This window comes from Myotis lucifugus, unplaced genomic scaffold (genome assembly GCF_000147115.1).
Source record: "Myotis lucifugus unplaced genomic scaffold, Myoluc2.0 scaffold_198, whole genome shotgun sequence".
In the NCBI taxonomy this organism is placed as follows: domain Eukaryota; kingdom Metazoa; phylum Chordata; class Mammalia; order Chiroptera; family Vespertilionidae; genus Myotis; species Myotis lucifugus.
The window spans coordinates 1,205,401-1,225,403 of record NW_005871246.1 but is presented as its reverse complement, the minus strand read 5'-3'; the positions used below and the strand labels follow the sequence as shown (position 1 = coordinate 1,225,403).

Below are 20,003 nucleotides of genomic sequence, written 5' to 3'. Positions count from 1 at the left end.
AGCCAGGCTGGGCATCCTGCCCTCCACAGCACCATGGCACTTTTTCCTGTGGCAAAATGTGATTAAATATAAACCATTTCAGGTTAGACCACCATTTCCAGAAACATAATTTCCTAAGTTGTGGACTGCCAGTACTTGTTGGATTCTACTTTTTAACCAAGAGCTATTTTGTAAACAAGGTCTGAAAAAACTTTATAAGCGTGACGCTGTAGATTTAAACCAGTGGTTCCACTGTAGCTGCACATTTGCCGGGGGAGGTTGGTGTGAGAGGACCCGATCCAATCCAGACAACTGAGCCCGTCACATGACAGCCTCACCAGAAAGTTGGAGATGAAGACAGTGCTGACCTCCCTTCTACATCCATTTGTTGAAAGAGCAAAGGAGCGACAGAAAGCATATTCAAGTACCAAGAGTTATGCTGTTTTCATTAATTTATTATAATTAGAATAAGGCCCTTTACAAATTACAGCTTCATTGTGATGTAACTCACATACCATACGTTTCACTGATATGAAGTGTGCGGTTCACAGCTTTTGGTCTTGCACCACTGCTATAGGATGCGAAGGCCCCTCTGACACCTGAGAAGGTATTGTCGGACCTCGACGGGGCAGGAGTTAACTGGGGACTAGCACCACGAACTTCCAGCTGAGAAAGGGCTGGTGGCAGCAGCTGACAGGCGGGGGCTGGGCCACCTGGGCAGGGGATTCGGGAGAATCGTTTCACTCCCTTAGGATGGAGTGAAGGCTGGCAGCCTGTCCTGAGCGGCCTCGGCACCAGTCAGAACCCGCTTCCTGACTCCCGAGCACCCTGGCCCACGTTCCTTCCCATGTTCTCTTACTCTGGCACCAGGAGGGCCCCTTTACTTTCAAGGCAAGATGTTGGGGATGGAGGGCCCTGGGGCCTAGGGCACCCATCCAGCCCTGTGGGGTGGGGAGAAAGGTCAGAGCTTGGGGACCTAATCCTGCCTCGTGGAAACCTTCCCTCAGTGCTATGGCTCCAGCCAGGCTGTTCTGCTGCCCAACGAGAAAGGAGGGTGGGGTCCTACAGGCCAGAGCACAGTAGTCGGTTGAGCAAATAGTGATCTCTCAGGATGGGAGACAGACTCGGCCCTGCCCAGGCGCCTCAACAAAGGAAATGGGCCAGAGTAAGGAATGCTTTCCCTCCTGGTTGACACATCCAGGTGGAGACAGGCACACCTGCAGCAGCAGAGGGAAGGCAGGGCCGGCGAACACTGACTCACTGGACGTGCCAATTGGGACTTGAATCTCTCCGTCCCTCCCTTGCTCTCCAGCAGGGGTGGGGAACTTGTTTAATGCCAAGGGCCATCTGGATATCTATAACATCATTTTTGGGCCATACAAAATTATCAAAAACTAGCCTGCTATACTTGGTTAAACATTTACTTAACTCACCCCTAATGCCCTGGCAGGGCCAGAGCCAGTGGTCGGCAAACTGCGGCTCGGCAAACCACGGCTCGTGAGCCACATGCAGCTCTTTGGCCCCTTCAGTGTGGCTCTTCCACAAAATACTGACTTCTGCGCATGGGCCACGAAGTTTCAATTGCACTGTACATGCGCACCTGCACGTGGTATTTTGTGGAAGAGCCACACTCAAGGGGCCAAAGAGCCGCATGTGGCTCACGAGCCGCGGTTTGCCAACCATGGGGCCAGACCAAATGATTTCTCGGGACTTCTATGGCCTGTGGGCCAGATGTTCCCCACCCCTGCTCTACAGCAAGTCCAGTGAGCAGAAGGCACTGCCAGGCCACAAGCAAGGGGGTAGGGGTGTCTTCTGGAGTGAAGCTGGGGGCTCCAACATGACCCCAGCAAACAAGGAGTCTGGCCCCCCAGGGACACAGGGCGGAGCGTTCTCTCTTTCTGCACTGTCCTGGAGCCAAGTCCAAGCTGTTCTGCCAAAACATTCTCTCCTCTCACCTCCACAGGCTTCCCTGGAGAACTACCACCCTGCCCTCCGACCCGGCTCTCAGTCAGGAGTCAAGAATTCGGTGGCTGACGCCCAAGCCACGGGTCAAGGAACCATTCTCTCATCGATGCACAGGAAGGGTTTTCAACTTTTGCTCTTATAAAGAGCACAGCGACGGCTAGAAATCTGTTCAGAGAGCCTCAATGGCAAAGTGAGTTCTGCCGCTCATCCGGTTTCCCAGTGAGCCAGTGCTCCCTCCATCAAATTACACGCTTGAGGGAGATGCTTCTTCCGGGCCTGGAATCCTGCTCTGGATCAAGTGAAGAATACTGTACATCGATGAAGTGAAAACACAGATCGCTTGACAAGGGAAGGAAGCCAGCCAGTGGCTGACTGGGGAAAACTCACTGGCAGATAAAGATGGATAAAGTGTGTGAGCGAGTGAATGCATTTGTGCGTGTGTACATTTGTGTGAGTGTGGACTCACATACACACATTTATCTGTACACACACGCACATACACTCACGCTCACACTCACGCCCTGTTCTGGTCACTGGGAGGGCTGGATCTGGACACCAGGAGCAGGAGCACCCCCAGCACCCAGATCGTGGTTTCTAAATACCATCTTCCTCTAACAGTGACCAGGATTCCTTGGAGAGACAGCCGATTCCAGTCTGAGCAGGAAAAATACCAGATGCTTCTGGAACATCTTGATACATCAGATGGCTGGGAAGCCATCAGGAGCCTGGGCACCGTCAATGCCCGGAGAGCCAGCTGGACGGGGCGTACTGAGAGCAACAGATTACATCCTGTTGAAAAAAATTGTAAATCATGAGTTCATACTCAAAGACAAACAAGTGAAAGTTTGGGGAAGCATGAGATGTTTATATGGTTTTCAAGGACTTTTCTACAAAATACTTATCTATATATATAAAAGGTTAAGTGACCGACTGACCAGCTGGTACATAAAACCTGCACTGGCAATTTAAAAATAAACGTTGACTTGCACACTTCTATTATAGAGAAAGAGCGAAAATGATATTAAAATAATATATTATATATACTACCAGAGACCTGAAGCATGAAAATTCATGCAAGTGTAGGCCTTCCTTCCCACAGCTGTGGGCACCAGTTTCTCTCCGGCAACCTGGGACCCGGGCTTCCCTCCAGCTGCAGGAAGGCACCCGGGGCCCAGGCAATTCCGCTCTGGCCCCGGCTTTGTCCAGAAAGACATCCGGTCTAATTAGCATACTACCCGTTTATTATTATAGATTTTGAAATGTAATTTTTTGCAATAATGTAATTACCACACGAATCTTTCTTCTACTTAATTTTGTTTCAATATGTATGAATCCATGCACCTGGCCACTAGTTTATAATAAAGAGGGAAAGTCACTTTACAGGGGAGAGGCCTAGCAGACATCATGTTAATTAAACAATCAATGTTCACATGGCCAGTAATGAGACAAATTAAAAATTTACCCCATCCCCCATGGATGCACAGAGAGGCACAGCTCCACTTTCTGCCATTCCTACCCAACTGGAATCTCATCTCCAGGAGACACCAGACCTGGTGTGAAACCAAGTGCCAAGGTGGAGCACGTGGGAACAGATGAGAAAGTTGCAGAGACTAAAGGAGGTGGGATCGAAGCTGTGTGTGACAATCCTGTGCCAAGCACAGATGGACCCTCTGCTCCCCAGCCAGGCTGGGACGGGCTCAGATGGACTGTGTCTCTTTCTGATTCTGACTCACACAGGTTTGTGGAAGGCCTGTGTCTGAAGGGGACACAAACCAACATGCTGGGCTGTGGAGATGGTGGCTGGCTCCCACCCTACGCCGCATTTCCTGCACACTGGTAGTGCTCTCTGTGGGGCACTCCCTCACCTTTGCATGGAGCTGCTGTCTCATCCATGTGTCCCTGGGTGTGAAGGCTGGTCCTTCCACTCCTCACCTCTGCTCATTTCTCCGCTGCCTCTCCTGATCTGAGCAACCCCCCTTCCTCCCCCCTCCCCCCCCCCCCCGCCCCACACACACATACCATATGTGGCACATTCTGCTGCCTGGAGTTTCACCCCAGAGGGGTCCCAGGGCTGGGGGAACGATGAGGACTTCCCAGGGAGAGGGTCACTGAAGAGGAACCCCTAGGGCCATGGGTCTGAGCAAGGCCCCAAGAGACAGGCATGTCCCTTGTACCCTGAGCATCCACTGCCCACGCCTCCAGTAAATGCTGCATTACAGATGCCAGGGTGAGAACACCCCTTGGGCCAGGGCGTCCCTCCACACACTTCTCCCCTCTGCCCTTTTATGTTACTCTACTGTCACCCCCACATAAGGATAGGAAGCCAGCTGGGCCCTGAGGATGCCTGGCCTTGCTGGGGAAATAGAGGCCTTTATTTTATTTTATTAAATATATTTTTATTGATTTCAGAGAGGGAGGAGGAGAGATAGAAACATCAATGATGAGAGAGAATCATTGATTGGCTGCCTCCTGCACGCCCCCCTACTGGGGATCAAGCCTGCAACTCGGGCATGTGCCCTTGACTGGAATCGAACCAGGGACCCTTCAGACCGCAGGCCAATGCTCTATCCACTGAACCAAACCAGCTAGGGCGAAATGGGAGCCTTTAGTGCACCCCCCTCCCTCCCTTTTCCTCACACCAACTCCTGCACCAGCAGGCCCTACCTCCACCCAGTAGGTGCCAGTTGCACCCCCTCCCCAATGTGACAAACAAAAATATCTTCAGACATTGACCAATGTCCTATGGGAGGAAGAGAGACCACCCTTGTCCACAGTTACCCGCAAAGCTCCAGCTCTGTGGCTTATTGGCAAAATGACTCCACCAGCTGAGTGGGGAGGTGGTGGGGGCTGGGGCCTGGGAGCTCCAGGCATCCAGGCAAGTCCCCTGGGCCTGTGGGGGCCTGGTCCCAGCTGGCTGGTGAGAGAAGCATGAGAAGAAAGCAAACTTCATTGGGGACACAAAAGGTCTATCTGCAGGGTTTGTGATAAACTCCAGCAGAGCCCAAATACAGGCTTTCCTTGTCATTAGTAGCCCACAGCCTGAGTCAGCTACGCCCACAGCACTGAGATCGTTCTTGAAAACCCCAATCACAGACGAGGTAAAAGGTGGAGGAAGTGAGTGAGAGGGAGCTGGTTGGCTGTGATAAGCAAGGGGGCTCAGGGGGTTCCAGGGCTGCCCCAGGCCTATGGCCAGCATGAGGTCCTCCCTTAGGTATGCTGCCCTGGGCCCAGCAAAGGGAGCCTGGGAGTCCATGGAGAAGCCTTGACCCACACCCACTCAACCTGGCTGGGAGCCAGGGGCCCCTGTGTGATCACACCCGGAGGGCCTCACAGGGAGCAGTCAGCAGCCGGGGCAGCGAGGGAGCAAGGCCTCATGGCTCACCTCCTCCTGACAGCCTGGTGGCCAGAGCAAGGCTGGAAGGACATGGTCAAATAGAGCTATCTAAAGTCGATGTTTAAGCCAGACCAGCCCATGGGCAGGCAAGTGCTGGGCAAGGATCTCCAGGAGGCCTTCTGGGTCCATTTCCCATGGCAGGCAGGGCCAAGAGGGCAGCACAGGCCTGTCCAGGAGAGAGGCTGCTGCTTGTCCCCCCCAAAAAGGGGCCCCAGCTCTGGGGTTCAGATCCGCTCAGGGTTCAGGCAGTGGTGATGCGTGGCTTGTGAGCAGAGGGGTCAGAGGGATGGCGCACAGGAACCAAGCTGGCAATCAGACCTCTGCCCACACTCCAGTCCACATCAGTGGCCCTTCTCCTTGGGCCCTCCCGCCACCCAGCTCTCCCAATCTTTCTCTCTGAGAAAACAGGGAGTTGGTGACAAGATGGAGAACAAATTCAGGTTTTGTGGGGACTACGGCTTATGTAATTTGGGAGGATCTTTTCAAGAAAAGCAATACAAAATCACAGGTACCAGACTCGGCACAATGGTGAATGCTCAGCTACTGCTCTCTGGGTGCCCTGAGGATGATTTGATGATCACATGATAACTGACGTGGGAAACTGGAATTATTCTGCCCAGAGGCTGCGACACCAGCCACAGACCTCTCCCACTGTCTTGGGCCAAATCGGCAATAGTCTACCTTTCCTTGAGAGTTTTGCTCATTCCTTTCATCATATGCTAATCCTATTTTTTAAGCCCCATAAGACATTATTTTCCTTATAGTTTCAGTTTTTAGACTACGCACACATTTACCACTTTCTCTGCTCTCCTTTCCTTCCGCATCTCAGGTCTTCCATCTGGGATCACTTTCCCTTTGACAAAAGTATAGTCTTTAAAACTTCTTTTAGTGTTTGTCTGCTAGTGGCAAACTTTTCTCTTTTGTGTGTTTTATTTTAAAAAAAAGTGTTAATTGAAGAATGACAGAGATAAGCTGCAACCATAGCACTCCTCTTACAACGTGAGTGCCCTCAAAAACACAAGGACGCCAGGCTCTTCCTCCCAGGAGGCCCACACTACGCACATGCAACTCATCGTGTGACTGCGGGAGCGACAATGTGTTTGCTCACTTCCATGGCTGTTCCGTATCCCGTGGAATGAGTCGACCGTGAAGAGTTGTCCTTTCTGCCCTGGCAGGTGTACTCAATGGTTAGAGCACCAGCCCACGCACTGAAGGGTCACAGATTTGATCCCCAGTCAAGGGCACGCACCTGGAATGCAGGTTTGTCCCCAGCCCCCTTCTGGCGCGTGAGGGAGGCAACCAATCGATGTGTCTCTCTCGCATTGGTGCTTCTCTCTCTCTCTCCTCCCTCCTTCCACTCTAAAAAATCAATGGAAAAAATATCAAAATATCTGGTGAGGCTTAACAACAACAACAAAAAAGAGATGCTCATTCTGCTAGTGATGGGCATCTGAGGATTTCCCGTTGGGGCTCACAATCCGCTGCTGGGGCCGTCCTGGCGTGTCTTCAGAAGCACACGTGCCGTGTTCTTTTGGACAGAGCCCGGGAGGCTGTTGGACGATCGTGTGCATGTGCTCACTTCGGCAGAAGGCGCCTCACTGTTTCCTCAGTGGTTTTATCAATTCCCACCCTCCCTTTAAGGCAGCGGTTCTCAACCTGTGGGTTGAGACTCCTTTAAATGCATCCTGCATATCAGATATTTACATTACGATTCATAACAGTAGCAAAATTACAGTTATGAAGTAGCAACGAAAATAATTTTATGGTTGGGGGTCACCACAACATGAGGAACTGTATTAAAGGGTCGCAGCATTAGGAAGGTTGAGAACCACTGCAAGGCATAGGAGGCCCCCGAGTTCACCTACCTCAGTATCGTTAGTCTTTTAAATCTTAGCCATTCAGAAAGTGTCTCGTGGTGGTTTTGATTTGATCAGTGAGGTTGAGCCACCTTTTCAGATATTTATTGACCATTTTGAGATCTTTTCGTGTTACATGTTTGTTCATGTGTTCATGCCTTTTGCCTTTTGGGGGGTGAAGTGGGGGACAAAAATTAATTAACCATTAAATAATTCAGCAGTAACAAATGAGAGTTACAATCCTCATTTCTGAAAATGACCAGGACGGCTTTCCCTCCTCCATCTCCATTCCTTCTTTTGTGGGCTTCCTGGCAGCACGCCTGTGCTTGGTCCATCTACACACGGAGTTGTGTATCTGTATTACCTTACAGGTGATAAAAACCTGATTACCTCTCATAAATAAGTCCTTTATTGGCTAAAAGGATAGCAAATATCCATCCCACTCTGGCTTGATTTTCTGTCCTCGTTTACTAATGCTGTCTCTGATGAACCAAAGTTCTCAATCAGAATGAATGCCAATTTGCCAGTCTTTTCCTTTATAGTCAGTACTTTTTTTTTTAATCCTCATCTGAGGAGTAAGGATATTTTTTCCATTGATTTTTTAAGAGAGAGTGGAAGGGAGGGGGGAGGGGGAAAAGAGAGAGAAACACCTACGTGAGAGAGATACATCAATTGGTTGCCTCCTGCTCATGCCTCGACTGGGACTAGGAATCGAACCTGCAACCCTTCAGTCTGTGGGCCGATACTCCAGCCACTGAGCAAAACTGGCTTGGTCTATAGTCAGTCCTTCTGCATTCAGTTTAAAACACCTTTGCTAACTCCAAGGCCATGAAGAAATCTTAGTTTCTCCTAAAAAATTTGTTTCCTTTCACAGTTTGCTCTGTAACTGATTTTGTGTAACTTATGAGATGGGGATTCATAATTGTTTCCTTCACGAATATCTAGTTGACCTGGAACCACTTATTAGCAACAGTGCCCTTCCTCACTGAGCTGCAGTGTCTCCTGCATCGCCCACCAGAAAGCTGCATGAGGGGGTCTGTTTTCAGGCTCCGTATCCTGCCCATTGCCCTCTGGACAGAATGATTCTCACACGAACACTGCTTTGCTCTCTAGGAGCACGTCAGTCCTCCAAAGTCGTCCACAGTCTTCAACACCATCTTCACTATTCTTGGCCTTTGCATTTTTCAAATACATTACAGAATAAGTATGTCAATTTCCAGAAAAATTGGTGCTTGAATTTCGGTTGGAATAGCACTGAATCCACCATTTAGGGAAGAATTGACCTTTTTACAATATTAAGGCTTGCAATCCACAAACATGCCCTACACTTACATTTCTTAGGTTTTCTTCACTTTTCTTCAATAATATTTCACAGCTTTCTGTCTCAGCTATCTTTTGTTAGATTATTTCTATGTGGAAGTGTCTGGAAGGTTATCATAAATAAAATTTATACGTGATCATTGTTTGTTTCTGATATTTAGAAATACAACTGATTTGTCAATGTTGAGCATGAGTCCAGCAATCTTGCAAAAGTCACTCATTGCTTTTAATATTTTGCTTTTGGATTTCTTTGGCTTTTCTTTATAAATAACCATATCATCTGCAAAAAAAATGAGTTTCATTTCTGGCTTTTCAAATCTTATACCTTTAAATCTTTTATGGCTAGGTTCTGCGGTGCAGTGCCAAGCAGAAGTGGCGTTGGGCAACCATCTTTGGCTCAGTCCCACCTCAGGGACAAGCTTTTGCTATTTCACAGTTATGTGGGATGTTTGTCACAGATTCCTTATTTGATCAGATTAGGGAAGTTCCTTCCATTCCTGGTTTGCTAACAGCTCTATTAATCATGAATGGGTGTGGAGTTGTACAAATGATTTTTCTGCATTTATTGAGATGATCATGTAGTTTATTTCTTTGTTGATGAGATGAACACATTTGTTACTTTTTAAAAATATTACACAAAACTTGAATTCCTGAAGCCGACCCAACTTGTCCATGACATATTATCACTCAATATCACTGAATCCGCTTGCTCATACTTTGCTTAGGATTGTCTGGGATTTTCAAGAGAAACACTGTCCTATAACTTTCTTTCTCTCTCTTTTTTTTTGTAACATACTTCTCAGGTTTAGATGTCAAGGTTATGTTGCTTCATAAAACAGATGGGACATGAACCTCTTCTTTTGTTGTTGTTCTGTGGAAGAGGTTATAACAGGTTGCTGTTCTTTCTTAAACATTTCAAACATTTAACTTCAGTGAAGTCATCTGAGCCTGGAGTTTCTCTTGTGACAAGATTTTAAATAATAGGTTAAGATTACTTGAAGATAGACACTATGAAGAGTGACCTCAGCAAAATGGCAGAAGAGGAGTTTCTGGTGCTCAGCCACTCCCAGAAACATTAATTTGAACAGCTATCCATGCATGGAAATGCCTTCAGAAGAGCTAAAGATTCCATGTGAGAGGTTACAGCTCCTGGGTTAAGCCCAGATAAGAAAAGACACACTGAAGAGGGTAAAAAAGACAGTTTCATGTTGTCACCCCTCCCCCCAGGCCCAGGCAGCCCAGCACAGAGAGACACCCTCCACAAAGGGAGTATCCAACTTTACCATGGACTCCAGGGTTAGCTCATAGGTGCCAGGTTTGTCTCAGTGAACCTAGATTCCAGGCCCGACCCTGTGGACCCAAGCACCAGACCTGCTCACCTGCTGACGCAGGCACCAGGGTGGCCTACCCAAGAACTCCACTCAGGTTCCTGGATGGGCAAAGTGGTGTAGCACTTTCCCTGCCACAGGCAGTCTGTGAAGACTGGAAGAGGTGCCTACTTCTTGCACATTTGAAGAATCATGAATAATCAAAGAAAACTGATACCACAAAAGGAAGCTAATAAAAACTCCAATGACTGACTCCAAGAAATACAGATCTATGAAGTATCTGAAAAGAATTCAGAATAACCTTTTAAAGGAATTCAGTGAACTAAATACACACACAGATAGCTAATTAAACAAAATTAGGAAAATGAACAAAATGACAAGTTCAATAAAGAAACAAAAAAAACATGTTTTTATAAAAAACACAACTTACAGAAATCCTAGAGTTAAATAAGATGTCTGAAATGAAGAATCTGAGAGAGAGCACTTCAATAGCAGACTGGATAAGCAGAAGAATTAGTGAACTAGAAGACAGGCCATTTGAATCATCCAGAAAGAGGAGCAAGAAGAAAAGGAATAAAGGAAGCCTAAATTAATTATGGGATATCATTAAAAGAAAAAATACTAGATATTATGGAAGTGCCAGAAGGAGGAGGGAGAAAGGGGCAGAGAGCTTATTTAAAAAAAATAGTGGCTGAGAACTTCTCATATCTGGGGAGAGATTTAGATCTCCAAGTTCATAAAGCTCATTGATTCTGCCCACTCTGCCAAATTTCAACCCAAAATGATTTTCAGCAGGACACATTATAATAAAACTGTTTAAAATCAAAGATAGAGTTTTAAAAGGAACAAGAGGAAAAAAATTCTCACAGACAGGGAAGCCCCAGAAGGCTATATATAAGTACATTTCTCAGCAGAAACTATGGAGGCCAGGAGAGAGTCGGGTGATGTATTATTCAAAGTACTGAAAGGAAGAAGCTGCTAGAAGAATACCTGGCAAAGTTGTCCTTCAGACATGGAAGAGAGATAAAGGCTTTCCTAAACAAATAAAAACGGAGGGAGTTCATCACCACTAGACCTGTCTTAAAAAAATGCTAAAGCAGGTCTTCAAGCTGAAATAAAAGGACACTAAATAGTAACATAAAAACAGACGAAAATAAAAACTTTACACTGGTAAAGGTAAGTATATAGTCAAATTCAGAATACTCTAATACAATGGTGTGTTAATCACTTAACTTTGGTGTAAAAATTAAAAGACAAAATTATTAAAAATAAGTACAGTTACAATGATTTGTTAATGGATACAGAATATAAAATGATATAAACAGCAACATTGAAAACAAAAAAAAATTGAGAGCAAGGAAATAAAAGTGTAGTAAGGTTTTTGTATGAGATCAAAGTGGTTATCAGCTTTGAAAAGAGTGTTATATTTATAAGGTGTTTTATGTAAGTCTCATGGTAACCACAAAGCAAAAACCTACAGAAGATACACAAAAGATCAAAAGAAGAGACTCAAAACATACCACTACAGAAAATCATCAACTCACAAAAGAAAATAGTGAAAAAGGAAAAAAAATAAACAAATAGCCAAAAACAATAATATGGCATTATTAAGTTATTACATATCAATAACTACTTTAAATGTAAACAAGTAAAATCTCCAATAAAAAAAGGCATCAAATGGCTGAATGGATTAAAAAAAACCACACCTTAATTGTATGCTGTCTACAAAGCGACTCATTTCAGCTTTAAGTATACATAGGCTCAAAAGGAAAGGATGGAAAATATATGGAATGAAAATGGAAAAGAAAAGGCAGCAGGGGTGGCATAGACTTTAAGTCAAAAACTGTAACAGGAGACAAAGGTCATTATTAAAATGACTAAAGGCCCAATGCACGAAATTCATGCAAGAGTAGGCCTTCTTACTGGGGGGTAGGGGAGGCCAGGGGATTGTCAAGGGCCAGGGAAAAAAAAGGACACATATGTAATACCCTTTGTAATACTTTAAGCAATAAAAAAAATAAAAATAAATAAAAATAAATTTATCGATAGAAAAAAAAAAAAAAAAAGAGTAGGCACCCGGGACCCAGGCTTCCCTCGCAGCCCCGGCTTCATCAGGAAGGTTGTCCGGAAGGACGTCCAGTTTAATTAGCATATTACGCTTTTATTATTATAGACTAGAGGTCCGGTGCACGAAATTCTTGCACTCGGGGAGGGGGGGGGGTTTCCCTCAGCCTGGCCTGCACCCTCTCACAGTCCAGGAGCCCTCGGGAGATGTCTGACTGATGGCTTAGGCCTGGAGCGGGTCTAAGTTGGCAGTCGGACATCCTTAGCGCTGCCACAGAGACAGGAGAAGCTCCCGCCACAGCCGCTGCACTCACCAGCCATGAGCCCGGCTTCTGGCTGAGCAGCACTCCCCCTGTGGGAGGGCACTGACCACGAGGGGACAGCTCCTGCATAGAGTGGGATTGGGCCGAAACCGGCTCTCCGACATCCCCCAAGGGGTCCCAGAATGCGAGAGGACGCAGGCCAGGCCAAGAGTCCCCACCAGTGCATGATTAGAGCCAGGGAGGGATGCGGGAGGTTGGCCAGCCGGGGAGGGACCACGGGAGGGCTCCAGGGCGTGTCTGGCCCATATCGCTCAGTCCCTATTGGCTGGACCCCAGCAGCAGGCTAACCTCCCGGTTGGAGCGTCTGCCCACTGGTGGTCAGTGCATGTCATAGCGAGCGGTTGAGTGGCCTTAGCATATCATTAGCATATTATGCTTTGATTGGTTGAATGGCCGACCGGACAACCAGACACTTAGCGTATTAGGCTTTTATTATATAGGATAAGGGGGTTAATTCAGCAAGAGGATATAAAAATGTAAATGTACACTGAGTGGCCAGATTATTATGACCAGCCCATCAGTACTTCATTGACACTTCCAAAAATACTGAATATTGAAAACTTCCCAAGCCAATACTCTCAAGATTTTATTATTATTGTTATTTGCATAACTAATTCACTTCATTGTACTGATGGGGTGGTCCTAATAATCTGGCCGGTCATAATAATCTGGCCACTCAGTGTATATATTGCTCATAGTGCTGGTTTCTGAAAAGACACAACTGGCAAACCTTTAGCTAGACTAAGAAAAAGAGAGAGAAGACACAAATACATATAATCATAAATGAGAGAAAACATTACAACTGATTCAATAGAAATACAAAGGATCATAAGGGATGACTATGAACAATCATACACCAACAAACTAAACTAGAAGAAATGGTTGGAAAATTCCTAGAAACAAGACTGAATCAAGAAGAAATAGCCCAGCCAGTGTGGCTTAGTAGTTGAGCATCAACCCATGAACCAGGAGGTCACAGTTCAATTCCTGGTCAGGGCACATGCCCAGGTTGCAGGCTCAATCCCCAATAGGAGTGCAGAAGGCAGCCAAACAATGATTCTCTCTCACCATTGATTTTTCTATTTCTCTCTCTCCCTCTCCCTTCCTCTCTCAGAAATCAATAAAAACCTTTTTTTTTAAAGAAGAACTAGAAAATTTGAAGGTACCATTAATGAGTAAGGAGAGTAAATATTAATCAGAAACCCCCCAACACAGAGAAGCCCAAGACCAGAGGGCTTCACTGGTGAATTCTACCAAACATTTAAAGAACAGTTAAGGCCAATCCTTCTCAAACTCTTCCAACTAATTAAAGAGGAGGAAATACTCCCAAACTCATTTTACAAAGCCAGCATTACTCTGATACGAAAGCCAGATGAGGACACTACAAGAAAACTACAAGTCACTTATATGCACATATGTATAACCCGTGGACACAGACAATGGGGTGGTGAGGGCCTGGGGGGAGGAAGGGATGGGAAAGGGCTGGAAGAGGTTAATGGGGGCAAAAGGAGGACCTATGTAATACTTTCAACAATAAGAAAGAAAGAAAATTACAAGTCGATATTCCTGATGAAAAAAAGATGAAAAAATTCTCAATAAAATACAAGCAAACCAAATTCAACAGCACATTAACCCCTAGAGTGCTGGGGAGCGCGATCGTGCTCCTCCTGTCTTTCGCCAAAAGTGCTGGGAGCGCTATCAAAGCTTCGAAATGGCGTCCAGTTCTAAGTCTGCTTTTATTAGTGATGATGATATTGCTAAATATGTCAATGTAGTAAAGATTTCCTTAAGTTTTTGAATATGTAACTTCATTTACTTGCGATTCATAATTTTTTTCCTAAACTGCTGTAAAATCAGCAAAAATGCCTTGGCAATTTTAGCATAGTTCCTAGGATATTGGTTAGCACTCAAAGGGTTAATATGATGATACACCATGATCAAGTGGGATTTGTCCCTAGGATGTGAAGATGATTCAACATATGCAAATCAATAAATGTGACATACCATATTAATAGAATGAAAAATATCATATGATCATCTCAATAGATGCAGATGCATTTGGCAAAATACAATATCCTTCATGATAAAAACTCTCAACAAATACAATGTAGAAGGAACATAATTCAATATAATAAAAGCATATATGACAAACTCAAAGCTAACATCATATTCAACAGTGAAAGGTTGAAAGCATTTCCTCTAAGATCAGGAATAAAACAAGAGTGCCCACTCTTGCCACTTCTATTCAATATGATACTTGACGCCCTTGTCAGAGCAATCAAGCAAGAAAAAGAAAAGGCATCCAAATCAGAAAGGAAGAAGTTAAACTGTCTGTTTATATATGATATGATCCATAGAGAAAATCCTAAAGATCCCCCCCGCAAAAAACTGTAACATAAATAAATTCAGTACATTTGCAGGATACAAAACCAACATACAAAAATCTGTTGCATTTCTATACACTAAGAACAAACTATCTGAAAAAGAAATAAATAAAACAATTTCATTTATAATAGCATAAAAATAATAAAATACTTAGGAATAAATTTAACCAAATCTTTCAAGGAGGTGAAAGATTTCTACACTGAAAATTTTAAGAAATTTATGAAAAAAAATTAAAGAGAAATAAATGGAAAGATATGCCATGTCTATGAAACAAATATTGTTTAAAATGTCCATACTAACCAAAGCCATCTACAGATTCACTGCAATCCCTCTCAAAATTATAATGATGGAAATAGAAACAAAATCCTAAAATTCTCAATGGAACCACAATAGACCCAAAATAGCCAAAGCAATCTTGAAAAAGAAAACAAGGCTGGAGATATCACAATTCCTGGTAGCAAACTATACTACAAAGTTATAGTAATCAAAACAGTATGGTACTGGCATAAAAATAGACTCATAGAACAATGAAACAAAACCAAGAGCCTAGAAATAAACACAACATATATAAACTAATATTTCACAAGGGAACCAAGAATATACTATGGGGAAAAGACAGTTTCTTCAATATATGGTACTGAAAAAATTGGATATTCACATGCAAAAGAATGAAATTGGACCCCTATCATAAAACCACTCACAAACGCTGACTCAGTCGGGTGTTGTAGGGCTCTGAGGAGCGGTGGTGAGGGCACCAAGTGCACCTTGGATGGCTCGGGTCCAACACGGCCATGGTGGGCACACTGGTGAGGAAGGTGGAGGACTATGTCCGGAGCAAGGATTTCCAAGACTACCTCATGAATATAAAATATATTTAGGGAATACTGTGGCCCTGCTTTAGAAAGCTAAACCAGCTAGGCGGCACCTAGAAGAGTCTGCAAGTTGCCTCTGAGCTTCCATGGCTTAAGTGCAGCCATCAGAAAAGAAATCATAGAAGAGCTATTGCCTGAACAGTCCTCTTAATCATTTGTGACCTGGGATATTGAGCTCTTAGGTTGTCAGAATTCCAGTTCATGAGGCAATCTGTATCATTCTGGTTTAGCCAGATAGCAGGAAAATCTTGGGAAAGGACAACAGTGCAGGGACAAACTTCCCTCAAACACATGTCTGCACCAGCCAGAGTACCTGTAGCATAGTTTGCATGACCTGGTTGGGGTTGGGCCTCACAGTCAGCCAGCCTGAGAGGAGATCCCACCCACAAATGGGGCAACAACAATTAAGACCCAATTATAACAGAAGAGCCCAAATAACCCACAAATGGGAAACTCCTAGAACATCCAGCTCAGTAGTTTAAGGAGATTGCACCACTGGGTCCTCCCATTTGATTTGACCCAGTGATCCCACTTCTACGAATGTATCCCAAGAAACCAGAAACACCAATCAGAAAGGATATATGCACCCCTATGTTCATAGCAGCACAATTTACCATAGCTAAGATTTGGAAACAGCCTAAGTGCCCATCAGCAGATGAGTGGATTAAAAAACTATGGTACATCTACACAATGGAATACTATGCTGCTGTAAAAAAGAAGGAATTCTTACCATTTGCAACAGCATGGATGGAACTGGAGAGCATTATACTAAGTGAAATAAGCCAGTCAATGAAAGAAAAATACCACATGATCTCACTCATTTATGGATAATAAAGACCATTATAAACTGATGAACAAAAATAGGTAAGAGGCAGAGCAGCATCGAACAGACTGTCAAACTACAACGGAAAGGCCAGGGAGGGTTGGGGGGGAGGGGGTAAGAGATCAACCGAAGGACTTGTATGCATGCATATAAGCATAACCAATGGACACAAGACACGGGGGGGTAGGGGAGGCCGGGGGAAGGTCAAGGGGGGGGAAAAAAGGAGAAATATGTAATACTCTTTTTTTAAAAATATATATTTTATTGATTTTTTACAGAGAGGAAGGGAGAGGGATAGAGAGTTAGAAACATCAATGAGAGAGAAACATCGATCAGCTGCCTCCTGCACACCTCCTACTGGGGATGTGCCCACAACCAAGGTACATGCCCTTGACCAGAATCGAACCTGGGACCCTTCAGTCCGCAGGCCGACACTCTATCCACTGAGCCAAAACGGTTAGGGCATATGTAATACTCTTTGTAATGCTTTAAGCAATAAAACAAAATTTTAAAAAAATTTTAAAAAAACACCAATATCAGAGTAATGATTATAAGGATGTCCAAAGAACTAAGTGAGAACTATAAGGAACTTAGTGGGAAATACATCAGCATAAAAAGGGACATAGAAACCATGAATAAGAACCAGCCAGAAATGAAGAATACTATATCTGACATCAAGAATACACTGGAAGGAATTAAAAGTAGGCTGGATGAAGCAGAGGATGGAACGAGTGATTTGGAAGACAATGTAGAAAAAAATTAGAGCAACAAAGAGAAAAAGCACTTAAAAAAATGAGGATAGTTTAAGGGAACTCAGGGACAACATGAAACAGAACAACATCCACATCATAGGGATACCAGAGGGAGAAGAAAGTGAGCAAGGGATAGAGAACCTGTTTAACACTTGGAGTGCGGGAAACGAGTTAAGTCGGCTCGCGTGAATTGCGCGTACTCCGGGAGCCGTCTTTAACTCGGTTCATATAGATTTGCGGTGGAGTGCGGGAAACGTGTAAACTCGGGCCGATTGTAACTGCGTATTACCAAATATTTGTTTGTAATCCACCCTTTTGGTGGATGGAACAAAACCAAAAGACAGAGCCATCTTATATTTTGGCGGGAAATTCACCCGCACTCCAAGTGTTAAAAGAAATATTAACAGAAAACTTCCCTAATCTGGTAAAGAAAAAAAGTCACACAAGTTCAGGAAGTACAGAGAATCCCAATCAAGATGAACACAAAGAGATCCACACCAAGAAACATCATAATTAAATTGATAAAACTTTAAAGACAAAGAGAATCTTAAGGGCAGCAAGAAACAGTAACCTACCAGGGATTTCCCATAAGGCTATCAGCTGATTTCTCAACAGAAACACTATAGGCCAGAAGGGAATGGCATGAAATATTCAAAGTAATGATAAGCAAGACTACTGAAACCAAGACTACTCTGTTCAGCAAGAGTATCATTCAAAATTGGAGGTGAAATAACAAGCTTCCCAGACCAAAAAAGAAAAAAAAAGGCTAAAGTAGTTTGTTACCACCAAAACAGCATTGCAAGAAATGCTAAAGGGACTGTTGCAAGAAGAAATATATGTAGAGAGAAAGGAAAGTAGGCATAAAAAATAAATTAGCAATAAATAAGTACCTATCAATAATAACCTTATATATAAATGGATTAAATGCTTCAATGAAATGACATAGGATAGTGAATAGATAAGAAAACATGACCCATATATATGATATCTATAAGAGACCTACCCCATGCACTGGCCGGTGTGCTCAGTGGGTTGAGCATCAGCCCATGCACTGGAGGTCACAGACTTGATTTCACATGTCTCAGTTGTGGGTTTGATCCCCAGCCCCAGTAGGGGCAAGTGTGGAAGGCAACCAATCGCTGTGTCTCTCTCACATCAATGTTTATCTCTTTCTCTCTCTCTCTCTTCCCCCTTCCTCCCTCCATTCCACTTTGAAAATCAATGGGAAAAATATCCTCAGGCAAGGATTAAAATAAATAAACACACACACACACACACACACACACACACACACACACATATCCTCAGGTGAGGCTTAACAAAAAACATTTTTTAATCACATGATCATATCCATAGATGCAGAAAAATCATTCGACAAGATCCAGGAATAAACTTAACCAAGGAGGTAAAATCATGTACTTGGGAAAAAGTGTAGAACATTAAGAAAGAAATAAAGAAAGACAGAAACAAGTGGAAGCATATACTGTGTCCACAGATTGGAAGAATTAATATCATTAAAATGTCCATACTACCCAAAGCAATCTATAGATGCAATGCAATCCTTACTAACATACCATCAGCATATTTCAAAGCTCTAGAACAAATATTACAAAAGTTTATATAGAACCAAAAAAGACGCCAGATAGCCTCAGCAATCTTGAGAAAGAAGAATAAAGTTGGAGGGATCACAATACCGAATATCAAATTATACTACAAAGCCATTGTAATCAAAACAGGCTGGTACTGGCACAAGAACGGGCATGTAGATCAATGGAACAGAACAGAGACCCCAGAAATCGACTTACTCCTTTACGGTCAATTAATATTTGACAAAGGAGGCAAGAGCAACAATGGAGTAAAGATAATCTCTTCAATAAATGGTGCTGGGAAAATTGGACAGGTATATGCAAAAAAGAAAAGAAAATTAAGAAAGAAACTAGATTACCAACTTACACCATACACAATAAGCTCAAAATTGACAAAAGACTTAATTGTAAATCGTGAAACCATAAAAATCCTAGAAGAAACATAGGCAGTAAAATCTCAGACACCTCACATAGCAAAATTTTCACCAATACATCTCCCAAGGCAAGAAAAACAAAGGAAAAAATAAACAAATGGGACTGTATCAAACTAAAAAGCTTCTGCACAGCAAAAGAAAACCATCCTCAAAATGAAAAGGTAACCTACTGTATGGGAGGACATATTTGCCAATGATACAGTTGATAAGGGGTTAATTTCCAAAATCAATAAAATATATTTTTAAAAAAATAAAAATAAAAAATAAAAATAAAAATTGGGCAAAGCATCTGCACAAAGCAAAACACTTATCCAAAGAGGACACACAAATGGCCAAGAGACATATGAAAAAAATGCTCAATGTCACTAATCATCAGAGAGATGCAAATTAAAACTATACTGAGGTATCACCTCACACCTGCCAGAATGGCTACCATCAGTAAATCAACAAACAAGTCCCAGCAAGGACGCCGAGAAAAGGAAACCCTAGTACACTGCTGGTGAGAATGCAGCCTGGTGCAGCCCTGTGGAACACAGTATGGGATTTCCTAAAAAAATTAAAAATGGAACTGTTGTTTGACCCAGTGATCCCACTTCTGAGAATATATCCTAACAATCCTGAAACACTAATCAGAAAGAATCTATGCACCCCTATGTTCATAGCAGTGTTATTTATAATAGCTAACATCTGGAAACAGCCCAAGTACCCATCAGTAGATGAGTGGATAAAAAAAAGCTGTGGTACATTCACACAATGGAATACTATGCAGCTGTAAAAATGAAGGAGCTCTTACCCTTTTCAACAGTATGGATGGATCACAATATCATTATGCTAAGTGAAATAAGCCAGCCAGAAAAAGACAAATATCACATGATCTCACTTACATATGGAATCTAAAGAACAAAATAAACTAATGAACAAA

General features: G+C 43.6%; 1 protein-coding gene across 1 annotated transcript in view; it reads right to left on the bottom strand.

The window, feature by feature from the left end:
* Positions 1 to 1,621: 1,621 nt before the first annotated feature.
* The window catches only part of BANP (BTG3 associated nuclear protein), a 140,948-nt gene continuing 122,566 nt past the window's right edge, over positions 1,622 to 20,003 (bottom strand). The window contains exon 17 of the mRNA XM_023761090.1: positions 1,622 to 2,733. Within this exon, the coding sequence (XP_023616858.1) occupies positions 2,680 to 2,733 (54 nt within the window). The 3' untranslated portion in view covers positions 1,622 to 2,679. The remainder of the gene's footprint in view (positions 2,734 to 20,003) is intronic.